The sequence below is a fragment of the Oncorhynchus mykiss genome, chromosome 32 (assembly GCF_013265735.2).
Source record: "Oncorhynchus mykiss isolate Arlee chromosome 32, USDA_OmykA_1.1, whole genome shotgun sequence".
NCBI lineage: Eukaryota > Metazoa > Chordata > Actinopteri > Salmoniformes > Salmonidae > Oncorhynchus > Oncorhynchus mykiss.
The window spans coordinates 30,213,219-30,228,262 of NC_050572.1; the positions used below are offsets into that span (position 1 = coordinate 30,213,219).

The 15,044-nt window shown below is 42.0% G+C and overlaps 1 protein-coding gene across 4 annotated transcripts in view; it reads left to right on the top strand.

The window, feature by feature from the left end:
- Positions 1 to 11,424, top strand: part of LOC110488252 (cytosolic non-specific dipeptidase) — a 33,168-nt gene extending 21,744 nt beyond the window's left edge. For all 4 annotated transcript variants that reach the window (XM_036971349.1, XM_021560401.2, XM_021560402.2 and 1 more), the window contains 3 exons: positions 8,299 to 8,440; positions 8,558 to 8,705; positions 10,263 to 11,424. In XM_036971349.1, the coding sequence (XP_036827244.1) occupies positions 8,299 to 8,440; positions 8,558 to 8,705; positions 10,263 to 10,329 (357 nt within the window). In that variant the 3' untranslated portion in view covers positions 10,330 to 11,424. The remainder of the gene's footprint in view (positions 1 to 8,298; positions 8,441 to 8,557; positions 8,706 to 10,262) is intronic.
- The last annotated feature ends 3,620 nt before the right edge of the window (positions 11,425 to 15,044 follow it).

Sequence of the window (15,044 nt, forward strand, 5' to 3'; positions counted from 1 at the left end):
CCAGTAAAGCCAGTGACTCAGCCCCTGTAATAGGGTTAGAGGCAGAGAATCCCAGTGGAGAGAGGGGAACCGGCCAGGCAGAGACAGCAAGGGCGGTTCGTTGCTCCAGAGCCTTTCCGTTCACCTTCCCACTCCTGGGCTTGACTACACTCAATCATATGACCCACTGAAGAGATGAGTCTTCAGTAGAGACTTAAAGGTTGAGACCGAGTTTGCGTCTCTGACATGGGTAGGCAGACCGTTCCATAAAAATGAAGCTCTATAGGAGAAAGCCCTGCCTCCAGCTGTTTGCTTAGAAATTCTAGGGACAATTAGGAGGCCTGCGTCTTGTGACCGTAGCGTACGTGTAGGTATGTACGGCAGGACTAAATCAGAGAGATAGGTAGGAGCAAGCCCATGTAATGCTTTGTAGGTTAGCATTAAAACCTTGAAATCAGCCCTTGCTTTGACAGGAAGCCAGTGTAAGGAGGCTAGCACTGGAGTAAAATGATCAAATTTTTGGGTTCTAGTCAGGATTCTAGCAGCCGTATTTAGCACTAACTGAAGTTTATTTAGTGCTTTATCCGGGTAGCCGGAAAGTAGAGCATTGCGGTAGTCTAACCTAGAAGTGACAAAAGCATGGATACATTTTTCTGCATCATTTTTGGACAGAACATTTTTGCAATGTTACGTAGATGGGGGGAAAAAAGCTGTCCTTGAAATGGTCTTGATATGTTCTTCAAAAGAGAGATCAGGGTCCAGAGTAACGCCGAGGTCCTTCAGTTTTATTTAAGATGACTGTACAACCATCAAGATTAATTGTCAGATTCAACAGAAGATCTCGTTGTTTCTTGGGACCTAGAACAAGCATCTCTGTTTTGTCCGAGTTTAAAAGTAGAAAGTTTGCAGCCATCCACTTCCTTATGTCTGAAACACATGCTTCTAGCGAGGGCAATTTTGGGGCTTCACCATGTTTCATTGAAATGTACAGCTGTGTGTCATCCGCATAGCAGTGAAAGTTAACATTATGTTTTCGAATGACATCCCAAAGAGGTAAAATATATAGTGAAAACAATAGTGGTCCTAAAACGGAACCTTGAGGAACACCGACATTTACAGTTGATTTGTCAGAGGACAAACCATTCACAGAGACAAACTGATATCTTTCCGACAGATAAGATCTAAACCAGGCCAGAACTTGTCCGTGTAGACCAATTTGGGTTTCCAATCTCTCCAAAAGAATGTGGTGATCGATGGTATCAAAAGCAGCACTAAGGTCTAGGAGCACGAGGACAGATGCAGAGCCTCGGTCTGATGCCATTAAAAGGTAATTTCCCACCTTCACAAGTGCTGTCTCAATGCTATGATGGGGTCTAAAACCAGACTGAAGCATTTCGTATACATTGTTTGTCTTCAGGAAGGCAGTGAGTTGCTGCGCAACAGCCTTTTCTAAAATCTTTGAGAGGAATGGAAGATTCGATATAGGCCAATAGTTTTTATATTTTCTGGGTCAAGGTTTGTCAATTTCACGAGAGGCTTTATTACTGCCACTTTTAGTGAGTTTGGTACACATCCGGTGGCTAGAGAGCCGTTTATTATGTTCAACATAGGAGGGCCAAGCACAGGAAGCAGCTCTTTCAGTAGTTTAGTTGGAATAGGGTCCAGTATGCAGCTTGAAGGTTTAGAGGTCATGATTATTTTCATTATTGTGTCAAGAGATATAGTACTTCAACCGGCGCCGACAGAGATGGCCGCCTCGCTTCGCGTTCCTAGGAAACTATGCAGTTTTTTTACGTGTTATTTCTTACATTAGTACCCTAGGTCATCTTAGGTTTCATTACATACAGTCTTGAAGAACTACTGAATATAAGATCAGCGTCAACTCACCATCAGTACGACCAAGAATATGTTTTTCGCGATGCGGATCCTGTGTTCAGCGACCCAAAAAAACGACTCCGAAAAAGAGGGAAACGAGGCGGTCTTCTGGTCAGACTCCGGAGATGGGCACACCGTGCACCACTCCCTAGCATTCTTCTTGCCAATGTCCAGTCTCTTGACAACAAGGTTGATGAAATCCGAGCAAGGGTAGCATTCCAGAGGGACATCAGAGACTGTAACGTTCTTTGCTTCACGGAAACGTGGCTCACTGGAGAGACGCTATCGGAGGCGGTGCAGCCAACGGGTTTCTCCACGCATCGCGCAGACAGAAACAAACATCTTTCTGGTAAGAAGAGGGGCGGGGGCGTATGCCTTATGGCTAACGTGACATGGTGTGATGAAAGAAACATACAGGAACTCAAATCCTTCTGTTCACCTGATTTTAGAATTCCTCACAATCAAATGTAGACCGCATTATCTACCAAGAGAATTCTCTTCGATTATAATCACAGCCGTATATATCCCCCCCCCCCAAGCAGACCCATTGATGGCTCTGAATTAACTTTATTTGACTCTTTGCAAACTGGAAACCATTTATCCGGAGGCTGCATTCATTGTAGCTGGGGATTTTAACAAGGCTAATCTGAAAACAAGACTCCCTAAATTTTATCAGCATATTGATTGCGCAACCAGGGGTGGAAAGACCTTGGATCATTGTTACTCTAACTTCCGCGACGCATATAAGGCCCTGCCCCGCCCCCCTTTCGGAAAAGCTGACCACGACTCCATTTTGTTGATCCCTGCCTACAGACAGAAACTAAAACAAGAGGCTCCCACGCTGAGGTCTGTCCAACGCTGGTCCGACCAAGCTGACTCCACACTCCAAGACTGCTTCCATCACGTGGACTGGGACATGTTTCGTATTGCGTCAGACAACAACATTGACGAATACGCTGATTCGGTGTGCGAGTTCATTAGAACGTGCGTTGAAGATGTCGTTCCCATAGCAACGATTAAAACATTCCCTAACCAGAAACCGTGGATTGATGGCAGCATTTGCGTAAAACAAATGCAGCTATTCCCTCCGCAATGCTATCAAACAAGCTAAGCGTCAGTACAGAGACAAAGTAGAATCTCAATTCAACGGCTCAGACACGAGGCATGTGGCAGGGTCTACAGTCAATCACGGACTACAGGAAGAAATCCAGCCCAGTCACGGACCAGGATGTCCTGCTCCCAGGCAGACTAAATAACTTTTTTGTCCGCTTTGAGGACAATACAGTGCCACTGACACGGCCTGCAACGAAAACATGCGGTCTCTCCTTCACTGCAGCCGAGGTGTGTAAGACATTTAAACGTGTTAACCCTCGCAAGGCTGCAGGCCCAGACGGCATCCCCAGCCGCGCCCTCAGAGCATGCGCAGACCAGCTGGCCGGTGTGTTTACGGACATATTCAATCAATCCCTAAACCAGTCTGCTGTTCCCACATGCTTCAAGAGGGCCACCATTGTTCCTGTTCCCAAGAAAGCTAAGGTAACTGAGCTAAACGACTACCGCCCCGTAGCACTCACTTACGTCATCATGAAGTGCTTTGAGAGACTAGTCAAGGACCATATCACCTCCACCCTACCTGACACCCTAGACCCACTCCAATTTGCTTACCGCCCAAATAGGTCCACAGACGATGCAATCTCAACCACACTGCACACTGCCCTAACCCATCTGGACAAGAGGAATACCTATGTGAGAATGCTGTTCATTGACTACAGCTCGGCATTCAACACCATAGTACCCTCCAAGCTCGTCATCAAGCTTGAGACCCTGGGTCTCGACCCCGCCCTGTGCAACTGGGTACTGGACTTCCTGACGGGCCGCCCCCAGGTGGTGAGGGTAGGCAACAACATCTCCTCCCCGCTGATCCTCAACACTGGGGCCCCACAAGGGTGCGTTCTGAGCCCTCTCCTGTACTCCCTGTTCACCCACGACTGCGTGGCCACGCACGCCTCCAACTCAATCATCAAGTTTGCGGACGACACAACAGTGGTAGGCTTGATTACCAACAACGACGAGACGGCCTACAGGGAGGAGGTGAGGGCCCTCGGAGTGTGGTGTCAGGAAAATAACCTCACACTCAACGTCAACAAAACTAAGGAGATGATTGTGGACTTCAGGAAACAGCAGAGGGAACACCCCCCTATCCACATCGATGGAACAGTAGTGGAGAGGGTAGCAAGTTTTAAGTTCCTCGGCATACACATCACAGACAAACTGAATTGGTCCACTCACACAGACAGCATTGTGAAGAAGGCGCAGCAGCGCCTCTTCAACCTCAGGAGGCTGAAGAAATTCGGCTTGTCACCAAAAGCACTCACAAACTTCTACAGATGCACAATCGAGAGCATCCTGGCGGGCTGTATCACCGCCTGGTACGGCAACTGCTCCGCCCTCAACCGTAAGGCTCTCCAGAGGGTAGTGAGGTCTGCACAACGCATCACCGGGGGCAAACTACCTGCCCTCCAGGACACCTACACCACCCGATGTCACAGGAAGGCCATAAAGATCATCAAGGACATCAACCACCCGAGCCACTGCCTGTTCACCCCGCTATCATCCAGAAGGCGATGTCAGTACAGGTGCATCAAAGCTGGGACCGAGAGACTGAAAAACAGCTTCTATCTCAAGGCCATCAGACTGTTAAACAGCCACCACTAACATTGAGTGGCTGCTGCCAACACACTGACACTGACTCAACTCCAGCCACTTTAATAATGGGAATTGATGGGAAATTATGTAAATATATCACTAGCCACTTTAAACAATGCTACCTTATATAATGTTACTTACCCTACATTATTCATCTCATATGCATAAGTATATACTGTACTCTATATCATCGACTGTATCCTTATGTAATACATGTATCACTAGCCACTTTAACTATGCCACTTTGTTTACATACTCATCTCATATGTATATACTGTACTCGATACCATCTATTGTAACTTGCCTATGCTGCTCTGTACCATCACTCATTCATATATCCTTATGTACATATTCTTTATCCCCTTACACTGTGTACAAGACAGTAGTTTTGGAATTGTTAGTTAGATTACTTGTTGGTTATTACTGCATTGTCGGAACTAGAAGCACAAGCATTTCGCTACACTCGCATTAACATCTGCTAACCATGTGTATGTGACAAATAAAATATGATTTGATTTACTAAAACACTTGAGTGTCTCTTGATCCTAGGTCCTGGCAGAGTTGTGCAGACTCAGGACAACTGAGCTTTGAAGGAATACGCAGATTTAAAGAGGAGTCTGTAATTTGCTTTCTAATAATCATTATCTTTTCCTCGAAGATCATGAATTTATCACTGCTAAAGTGATCTTCATTGTAAATGGTTTAAACACTGTTTCCCATGCTTGTTCAATGAACCGTAAACAATTAATGAACATGCACCTGTGGAACGGTCACTAAGACACTAACAGCTTACAGACAGTAGGTCACACTTATGAAAACTTAGGACACTAAAGAGGCCTTTCTACTGACTCTGAAAAACCCCAAAATAAAGATGCCCAGGGTCCCTGCTCATCTTGGGCATGTTGCAGATGTGGCCAGGGCAATAAATTGCAATGTCTGTACTGTGAGACGCCTAAGACAGCGCTACAGGGAGGCAGGATGGACAGCTGATTGTCCTCGCAGTGGCAGACCACGTGTAACAACACATGCACAAGATCGGTACATCCGAACATCACACCTGTGGGACAGGTACAGGATGGCAACAACTGCCTAAGTTACACCAGGAACGCGCAATCCCTCCAGTGCTCAGACTGTCCGCAATCGGCTGAGGGAGGCTGGACTGAGAGCTTGTAGGCCTGTTGTAAGGCAGGTCCTCACCAGACTTCACAGGCAACAATGCCTCCTATGGGCACAAACCCACCGTCGCTGGACCAGACAGGACTGGCAAAAAGTGCTCGTTACTGTCTCACCAGGGGTGATGGTCGGATTTGCGTTTATCGTCGAAGGAATGAGCATTACACCGAGGCCTGTACTCTGGAGCGAGATCGATTTGGAGGTGGAGGCTCCGTCATGGTCTGGGGCGGTATGTCACAGCATCATCGGACTGAGCTTGTTGTCATTGCAGGCAATCTCAACGCTGTGCGTTACAGGGAAGACCTCCTCCCTTATGTGGTACCCTTCCTGCAGGCTCATCCTGACATGACCCTCCAGCATGACAAGGCCACCAGCCATACTGCTCGTTCTGTGTGTGATTTCCTGCAAGACAGGAATGTCAGTGTTCTGCCATGGCCAGCGACGAGCCCGGATCTCAATCCCATTGAGCACGTCTGGGACCTGTTGGATCGGAGGTTGAGGGCTAGGGCAATTCCCCCCAGTAATGTCGGGGAACTTGCAGGTGCCTTGATGGAAGAGTGGGGTAACATCTCAGAGCAAGTACTGGAAAATCTGGTGCAGTCAATGAGGAGGAGATTCACTGCAGTACTTAATGTAGCTGGTGGCCACACCAGATACTGACTGTTACTTTTGATTTTGACCTCCCCCCTTTGTTCAAGGGCACATTGTTCAATTTCTGTTAGTCACGTGTCTGTGGAACTTGTTCAGTTTGTCTCAGTTGTTGAATCTTATGTTCATACAAATATTTACACGTGTTAAGTTTGCTGAAAATAAACGCAGTTGACAGAGGACATTTTTTTTTTGTTGCTGAGTTTAGTTTCCAACAGGCCAATATTCTACATAATTTCCACAGAAAACTTGGTAAATAACTACAATGGTCATAATCCATTGTGCTCTTGCTTGTCTGGTCTGTGTTTTGTTTTATGCCTGGTACATAAAAGAGACAGAAGAATGTGCGATCGAGAGGAATAGAACACAGTTGCTTCGCAAGGCATCTGTACCTGAAAATAAATTATCTATGTGATTGATAATTGGTATTCAGCAGTCCTAAACTTATGCCTTCTTGTCTTTGATGAGCTACTAAAATAGTTATTTTGTCAGACAGCATAGCCAGCAGCTCTATTGAGATGATTACTTGGAATGAGGCTTCAAATAAAACAAATGCAGTTTACGCATTCACATATATATTATATTATATTATTTATATATATATATATATATATATATATATATATATATATATTATATTATTTTTATATATATATATTTATATATATATATATTATAAATAATATAATATAATATATATGTGAATGCGTAAACTGCATATATATATATATATATATATATATATATATATATATATATATATATATATATATATATATATATATATATATATATATATAATACACACACACACACAGTGGGGCAAAAAAGTATTTAGTCAACCACCAAATGTGCAAGTTCTCCCACTTAAAAAGATGAGAGGCCTGTAATTTTCATCATAGGTACACTTCAACTATGACAGACAAAATGAGGGAAAAAAATCCAGAAAATCACATTGTAGGATTTTTTATGAATTTATTTGCAAATTATGGTGGAAAATAAGTATTTGGTCAATAACAAAAGTTTATCTCAATACTTTGTTATATACCCTTTGTTGGCAATGACAGAGGTCAAACGTTTTCTGTAAGTCTTCAAGGTTTTCACACACTATTGCTGATATTTTGGCCCATGGTCATTATGGCCAAACAGTTCTTTTTTTTTTTCTTCATCAGACCAAAGGCCATTTCTCCAAATGGTACCCATGTGGAGTTGCAAACTGTGCTTTTTTTATGGCGGTTTTGGAGCAGTGGCTTCTTCCTTGCTTAGTGGCCTTTCAGGTTATGTCGATATAGGACTTGTTTTACTGTGGAATAGATACTTTTGTAACTGTTTCCTCCAGCATCTTCACAAGGTCCTTTGCTGTTGTTCTGGGATTGATTTGTACTTTTCGCACCAAAGTACGTTCATCTCTAGAAGACCGAACGCATCTCCTACCTGATCTGTATGACGGCTGCATGATCCCATAGTGTTTATACTTGCATACTATTGTTTGTACAGATGAATGTGGTACCTTCAGGCGTTTGGAAATTGCTCCCAGACTTGTGGAGGTCAACAACAACAACAATTCTGAGGTCTTGGCTGATTTCTTTTGATTTTCCCATGTCAAGCAAAGAGGCACTGAGTTTGAAGGTGGCCTTGAAATACATCCACAGGTACACCTCCAATTGACACAAATGGTCAATTAGCCGATCAGAAGCTTCTAAAGCCATGACATAATTTTCTGGAATTCTCCAAGCTGTTTAAAGGTAGTCAAACTTTTGGTTACTGGCCCAACACTCTATCCACTGGGCTACCTGCCGCCCCAATCTGACTGTGTATTTTCTTTTCATTACTGTTTATATAATATTTTATCTCAATGAGACTTTAATATGAAGGTCAAAACATGTTTAAAAATATATATAATCCTCTCCCATCAAGGTTACTGGCCACCTGGAGAAGAAGTTTGCTGAACTGGAGAGTCCCAACAAGCTCAAGGTGTACACGGGCCACGGGGCCAAACCCTGGGTGTCCGACTTTAACCATCCCCATTACATGGCTGGTAGAAAGGCCATGAAGACCGGTGTGTGGACACACAGGCAAACTCTCTCTCACACACACACACACACACACTGGTCTTACTTAAATATTTATAATAACATGTTGAGCAATAATGTCTGTCTTTCCCTCTTTTCCACAGTGTTCGGTGTGGAGCCTGACCTGACGCGGGAAGGCTGCAGCATCCCAGCCACCCTGACCTTCCAGGAAGCCATCGGCCGCAACGTCATGCTACTGCCCATGGGCTCGTCTGACGACGGAGCACACTCCCAGAACGAGAAATTCAACAGGTAGGCTACCACAAATGTATTTTATTCTATGTCTGGAATGTTTACCATGGGACAACGTGCAAGATTTGACACACATACACCACCCGCTGAGGTCCTGGACTTGACTCTGAGCCATAACTAACAATTAACTCAGTTAAATCAGGTGTGTCACTGCTGGGCTGCAACACAAACTTGCTCACCTGGTGATTCCCCCAGGAACTGTATTTAAGAACACTGCTCTATTGGCAACACATTTCTATAAACCTCAACAACGTATCCAAACTATAAGCAGTAGGTAGCCTAGCCATCCTGACCGGTTGTATCACTGCCTGGTACGGCAATTGCTCGGGCTCCGACCGCAAGGCACTTCAGAGGTACATCACTGGGGCAAAGCTGCCTGCCATCCAGGACCTCTACCCCAGGCGGTGTCAGAGGAAAGCCCTAAAAATTGCCAAAGACCCCAGCAACCCCAGTCATTGACTGTTTTCTCTACTACTGCATGGCAAGCGGTACCGGAGTGCCAAGAATAGGACAAAAAAGGCTTCTCAACAGTTTTTACCCCCAAGCCATAAGACTCCTGAACAGATAACCAAATGGTTACCCGGACTATTTGCATTGTCCCCACCACCCGCCAACCCCTCTTTTTACGCTACTGCTACTCTCTGTTCATCATATATGCATAGTCACTTTAACCATACCTACATGTACATACTACCTCAATAAGCCTGACTAACCGGTGTCTGCATATAGCCTTGCTACTGTTATTTTCAAATGTCTTTTTACTGTTTTATTTCTTTACTTACCTTCACACACATACACACACACACACACACACACACTTTTTCCACACTATTGGTTAGAGCCTGTAAGTAAGCATTTTAAGGTCTACACCTGTTGTATTCGGTGTAAACTTTGATTTGATATATAGCATTGAGCCAGTAACCGAAAGGTTGCTAGTTCAAATCCCAGAGTCAACAAGGTAAAACATCTGCCGATGTGCCCTTGAGCAAGGCACTTAACCTACATTTCTCCTGGCCATGACCCTACTTTCTGAGGGTGCCTCAGGGGGAGTTGGAATATGCAAAAACACGTTTCCCATTAAAATACACACTTGTACATGTGTGAAATATAAGCACCCACCTAAATATTATTGTTGTTATTAGCATCTCCATGTAATCTACAGTGTTTTCCACTACCGTCGGCTATTCAGATGATTTACAGACTCATTTTCAGCCAGATACATTTTCCACTTAAATTAACTAGGCTACTTTTTAATTTGCTTAATCAAAAAAGTCTGCCGAGCCTTCTCCCTCTACAATGAAAGATATGTATCTTGTGATCTATTGATCAGACCGGTGCTTGTCAAAGTGAAGAATGACAGGGCAACACTGCTGGTTTGAGTCTGCTGTCTTGCATGGCTAAATTATATTACACAGCTTTTTAAAACATTTTCAATTTGGCTGGCTAGTCCATGTGGTTGTGGAAAGCACTGGATCTATTGTATGTCTTGTTGTTTAATTCAGTGATGTACACATCTATGTAAATGTATATGAATATATGTCTATGGTTTACTTTCAGGACAAACTACATCCAGGGCATCAAGATGCTCGGCGCATACTTCCACGAGGTCTCCCTGTTGGAGTAAATGAACTAGCCAGACCTGAGTGAGATGTGTCCTTCTACCTCCAGAACTGTGGACCGAAGTGTTTAGTTTTCTATCCAATGCAAGTTGCATAATGTTTTCCATGAACTGCTGCTGCTGCTGTACAGCAAAATGGAGCCTTTAAGATATTCCTTAGTCATTTGTAATTTTGTCTTCCATCAAGAAGATAAGTAGAGGAAAATAATATAAAAGTATTGATTATTGTACTGTAGATGCGCCATTGTATAGCGTCATCTACTGAATGACAAGATCTAAACCAAACTCGAAGGAATCGTGAACAGTATACCCCATTACACTTCCATGTTGTGGTGTATTTATGAATGTGCTAACAGACAACAGTACACCTACAGAATACACACTCATTTCCTCCATTTGGGGGACTTGGAGATGATTTTATACCTGACTCTTTTCTATCTTAAGATGTTAGCTTGTTTGGGAAACACTCCAACTGTAATGGAAAAATCACACCATCTTCAACTCCTATTTTATTCCTGTTTTAAATATTATGGGTAATCATTTATGAAGCAGAACACTGCATGTCTTAAAACATGAGTAGAACCGAGAAATACACACATAGGACATAGCCATAGACATCTGCAGATATTGGATGCATTTGGAAGTGTTTGAAGTGATGACAATAACTCAATACTTTTGCATAGCGTTGAATATTACAGGATACAAAATCGCTTCTCGATTTATCCATTCAGGGTTCTCTTAACTGGAGCTTGACTTGACTTGTATGCATCTATTTTCTTTTTTTAACATGAGTCTGTCTTTTATCATGCTTCAATATCTTGAATTCCCACATCATGCCAAAGAAAACAGAATCAATACATTTCAAATGTGATTTTGCCTTTATTTTCTACGGTTTTTCAAGTGTAATGTGACAACGACCCTTCCCACTTGGCACACTGGTTGAATCAACGTTGTTTTTTGAGTGTGAACCCATTACACCTTTTTGTTTGAATTTGCAGGTTTTGCGCACTAGCCAAGCTTCAGGGAGAGTGATTCTTTTTTTTAAAATCAACGTTTCCACGTCATATCAATGAAATGTCTGTCCAGTGGGCTGAAGCTCAATCCCAAACCGATCACTCCTCCTTTTGGCCCTTTATTTGACAGTCATCATGATGGGGTCAACAGGGGCCTAAGGACAGTGGAGGGATCAGTTAAGGATGGAACCTAGGAGTGACAATGGAGTTGATGTTCCTACCCAAGCTACAGGATGTGCCCTTGGTTGATTTTGTGTGTGCGTGTGTGCTGGGGTGGAAAAAGTACTCAATTATCATACTTGAGTAAAATTAAAGATATGTTAATAGCAAATGAACCAAGTAAAAGTGAGCCACCCAGTAAAATACGAGTGAAAGTCTAAAAGTATTTGGTTTTAATTATACTTAAGTATCAAAAGTTAAAGTATGAACCATTTCCAATTCCTTATATTATGCAAACATCAGTTTTTTTTGTTGACGGATAGCCAGGGGTACACTCTAACACTCAGACATAATTTACAAAATAAGCATTTGTGTTTAGTGAGTCCTCCAGATCAGAGGCAGTCGGGATGAACAGGGATGTTCTCTTGATAAGTGTGTGAATTGGACCCTTTTCCTGCCCAAATGTAACAAGTATTTTGGGGTGTCACGGATGAATGGAATACAAAAGTACATTATTGTCTTTAACTTCTTATGGCTGCAGGGGCACTATTGGGTAGCTTGTATGAAAGGTGTCCAGAGTAAACGGCCTGCTCCTCAGTCTCAGTTGCTAATATATGCATATTATTAGTAGTATTTGATAGAAAACACTCTGAAGTTTCCAAAACTGTTTGAATGATGTCGGTGAGTATAACAGAACTCATATGGCAGGCAAAAACCTGAGAAGAAATCCAAACAGGAAGTGAGAAATCTGAGGTTGGTATATTTTCAACTCATTCCCTATTGAAATCCCATTGGGATATGAATGGAGATTCACGTCCTAGGGCTTCCACTAGATGTCAACCATCAATAGAAATTTGAATGAGGCTTCTACTGTGTTTTGGGACTGAATAAGAGGGAAATGAGTCAGACTACTGGCAGAGAACCATTTCCCGGTCATGCACATACCACATGATATCTTCCTGCGTTCCGTTCCTCCTCAAGACACAAAGGAATTCTCCGGTTGGAACTTTATTGAAGATTTTTGATAACATCCTAATGATTGATTCTGTACTTAGTTTGAAGTGTTTCTTTGACCTGTAATATAACTTTTTGAAATTTTTGTCCGAAGAAATATCAAACGCGCTAACAAAAGTATCTAATTGGACATAAATAATGGACATTATCGAACATTTCAAGCATCTATTGTGGACCTGGGATTCCTGGGAGTGCATTCTGATGAAGATAATCAAAGGTAAGGGAATATTTATCATGTCATTTCTGGTTTCTGTTGACTCCAACATGGCGGCTAATTTGACTATTGTTCTGAGCGCCGTCTCAGATTATTGCATGGTTTGCTTTTTTCCGTAAAGTTTTTTTGAAATCTGACACAGCGGTTGCTTTAAGGAGAGGTATTTCTATAATTCCATGTGTATAACTTGTATTATCATCTACATTTATGATGAGTATTTCTGTTGAATTGATGTGGCTATGCAAAATCACTGGATGTTTTTGGAACTAGTGAACGTCATGCGCCAATGTAAACTCAGATTTTTTTATATAAATATGAACTTTATCAAACAACACATGTATTGTGTAACATGAAGTCCTATGAGTGTCATCTGATGAAGATCATCAAAGGTTAGGGATTAATTTCATCTGCTTTTTGTGACTCCTATCTTTGGTTGGAAAAATGGCAATTTTTTTTCTTTCTCTGGCTTGATGGTTACCTAACATAATCGTTTGTGGTGCTTTCACTGAAAAGCATATTTGAAATTGGGCACTGTGTTGGGATTAACAACAAGATTACCTTTAAAACAGTATAAAATACATGTATGTTTGAGGAATTGTAATTATGAGATTTATGTTTTGAATTTGGCGCCCTTCACTTTCACTGGCTGGTATCATACCATCCCGTTAATGGGATTGCAGCCCAAAAATTAAGAATGTAGTAAAGTAAAGTTTGCAAAAATAATAACAGTAAAGTACAGATACCCCCAAAAACGACTTAAGTAATACTTTTTCAAGTATTTTTTACTTAAGTACTTTACACCACTGTGTGTGTCTGACCAGTGGAATGACATGTAACCAGTGGGGTTGTCCTGTTGTAGACAGGTGGTCAGATGCATCCCACTGGGCATAGATGTCATTTTAAGGTCTTTTGTTTTGATTTGCATTTGGTTGAGAGTTGTCGAATAACGTGAAATCATTGGAATTAAGTTAAAAAGTTGGGTGAAGAAAAAAAAAAACTTAGGTTAATCCAATCAGTTATCCAAGTTGACGCAACATAACACACGTTTTTTTTGTGTGTTGTGACTCAACCAGTTTTTGCCCTGTAGGATCCTCCACACCCCAGAGGTGCAGAAACCATACTGCGAGAGGAGTTTGGTGCCTAATGACAACGACCCTGCTGTAAGGTTAGATCTGGGGATGGGCTAGCACTTGACAATATCAACATAAAACAGATCTTCCCAATGGAAAAACAACTGAAATGCTGAGGTACAGTCTGCATTTGTCCAATAACAACAGTTATTTACCAAACATTTTGCTAGCGTGTGCCCTAATGAGCATGACTCATATCTCTGCCAGTGAGTTTTTTTTTGCTTAAAATAGAAGTTGCCATTGAAAATCTAGGATCAGATTGACCAGTCCCAAATCCCATCCTTGACCACTAGGAGGTAGAGAAAAATCTGATCTTGGACCAGTGGTTTGGGGCAATTTCTACCAACTAGTGTTTTAGAAGGAGGAAAAATTAAGTACCTGTCATGATATTTGTATAACTAAGATAACCAAGGTCCTCACTTCCCCAAGGCGTCCTGCGTTTGTGGCATTGCCATAGACATTACTATTCAGATGTGTTCGCTTGCAACGGAGAAGCTGAACGTGCCCGGGAGCATGCGGTTAGCACTGGTTTTCTTAAAACGCTACTAACGGGAGAGAACATGAATGTTGTGCTAAATTAGTTGATTGCAATGTAAAACCCATTAGACTTAACCAGTGATTTAGCTGATCTCATGTTGATACTAGACCGCTGGAATTTTCTTTATCTAGGTTTATTCCCGCCCCCAATGAAATAACAACCTACCAGGAACATCCAAAACTGATGAATGTAAAATACTAGTAGATGTATGCAGCATAAGAATATGAGTAATAGGCCTATACTTCAGTCAAATTTAGTTACACATTTCAAATATGATGAGTGCAGGGATATCCCCCCATGCTTTCTAGGCCAGCTGTAATTAGATTTGGCTACACAAACATGAGTTTTCCATTAATAAAATGCAGCGCCTTCAGAAAGCATTCATACCCCCTTGACGTATTTCACATCTTGTTGTTACAGCATGATTTCAAAATTGATTAAATATATTATTTTCTTGCTCATCTACACACTTTCTTTAATTTTTTGTTATTTTTTTTATTTAACTTTTATTTAACTAGGCAAGTCAGTTAAAAACAAATTCTTATTTACAATGACGGCATAGAATACCCCTTAATCACAAAATGAAAACATGTTTTAGACATTTTTGCATATTTGTTGAAAATATAATACAGAAATATGAAATTTACATAAGA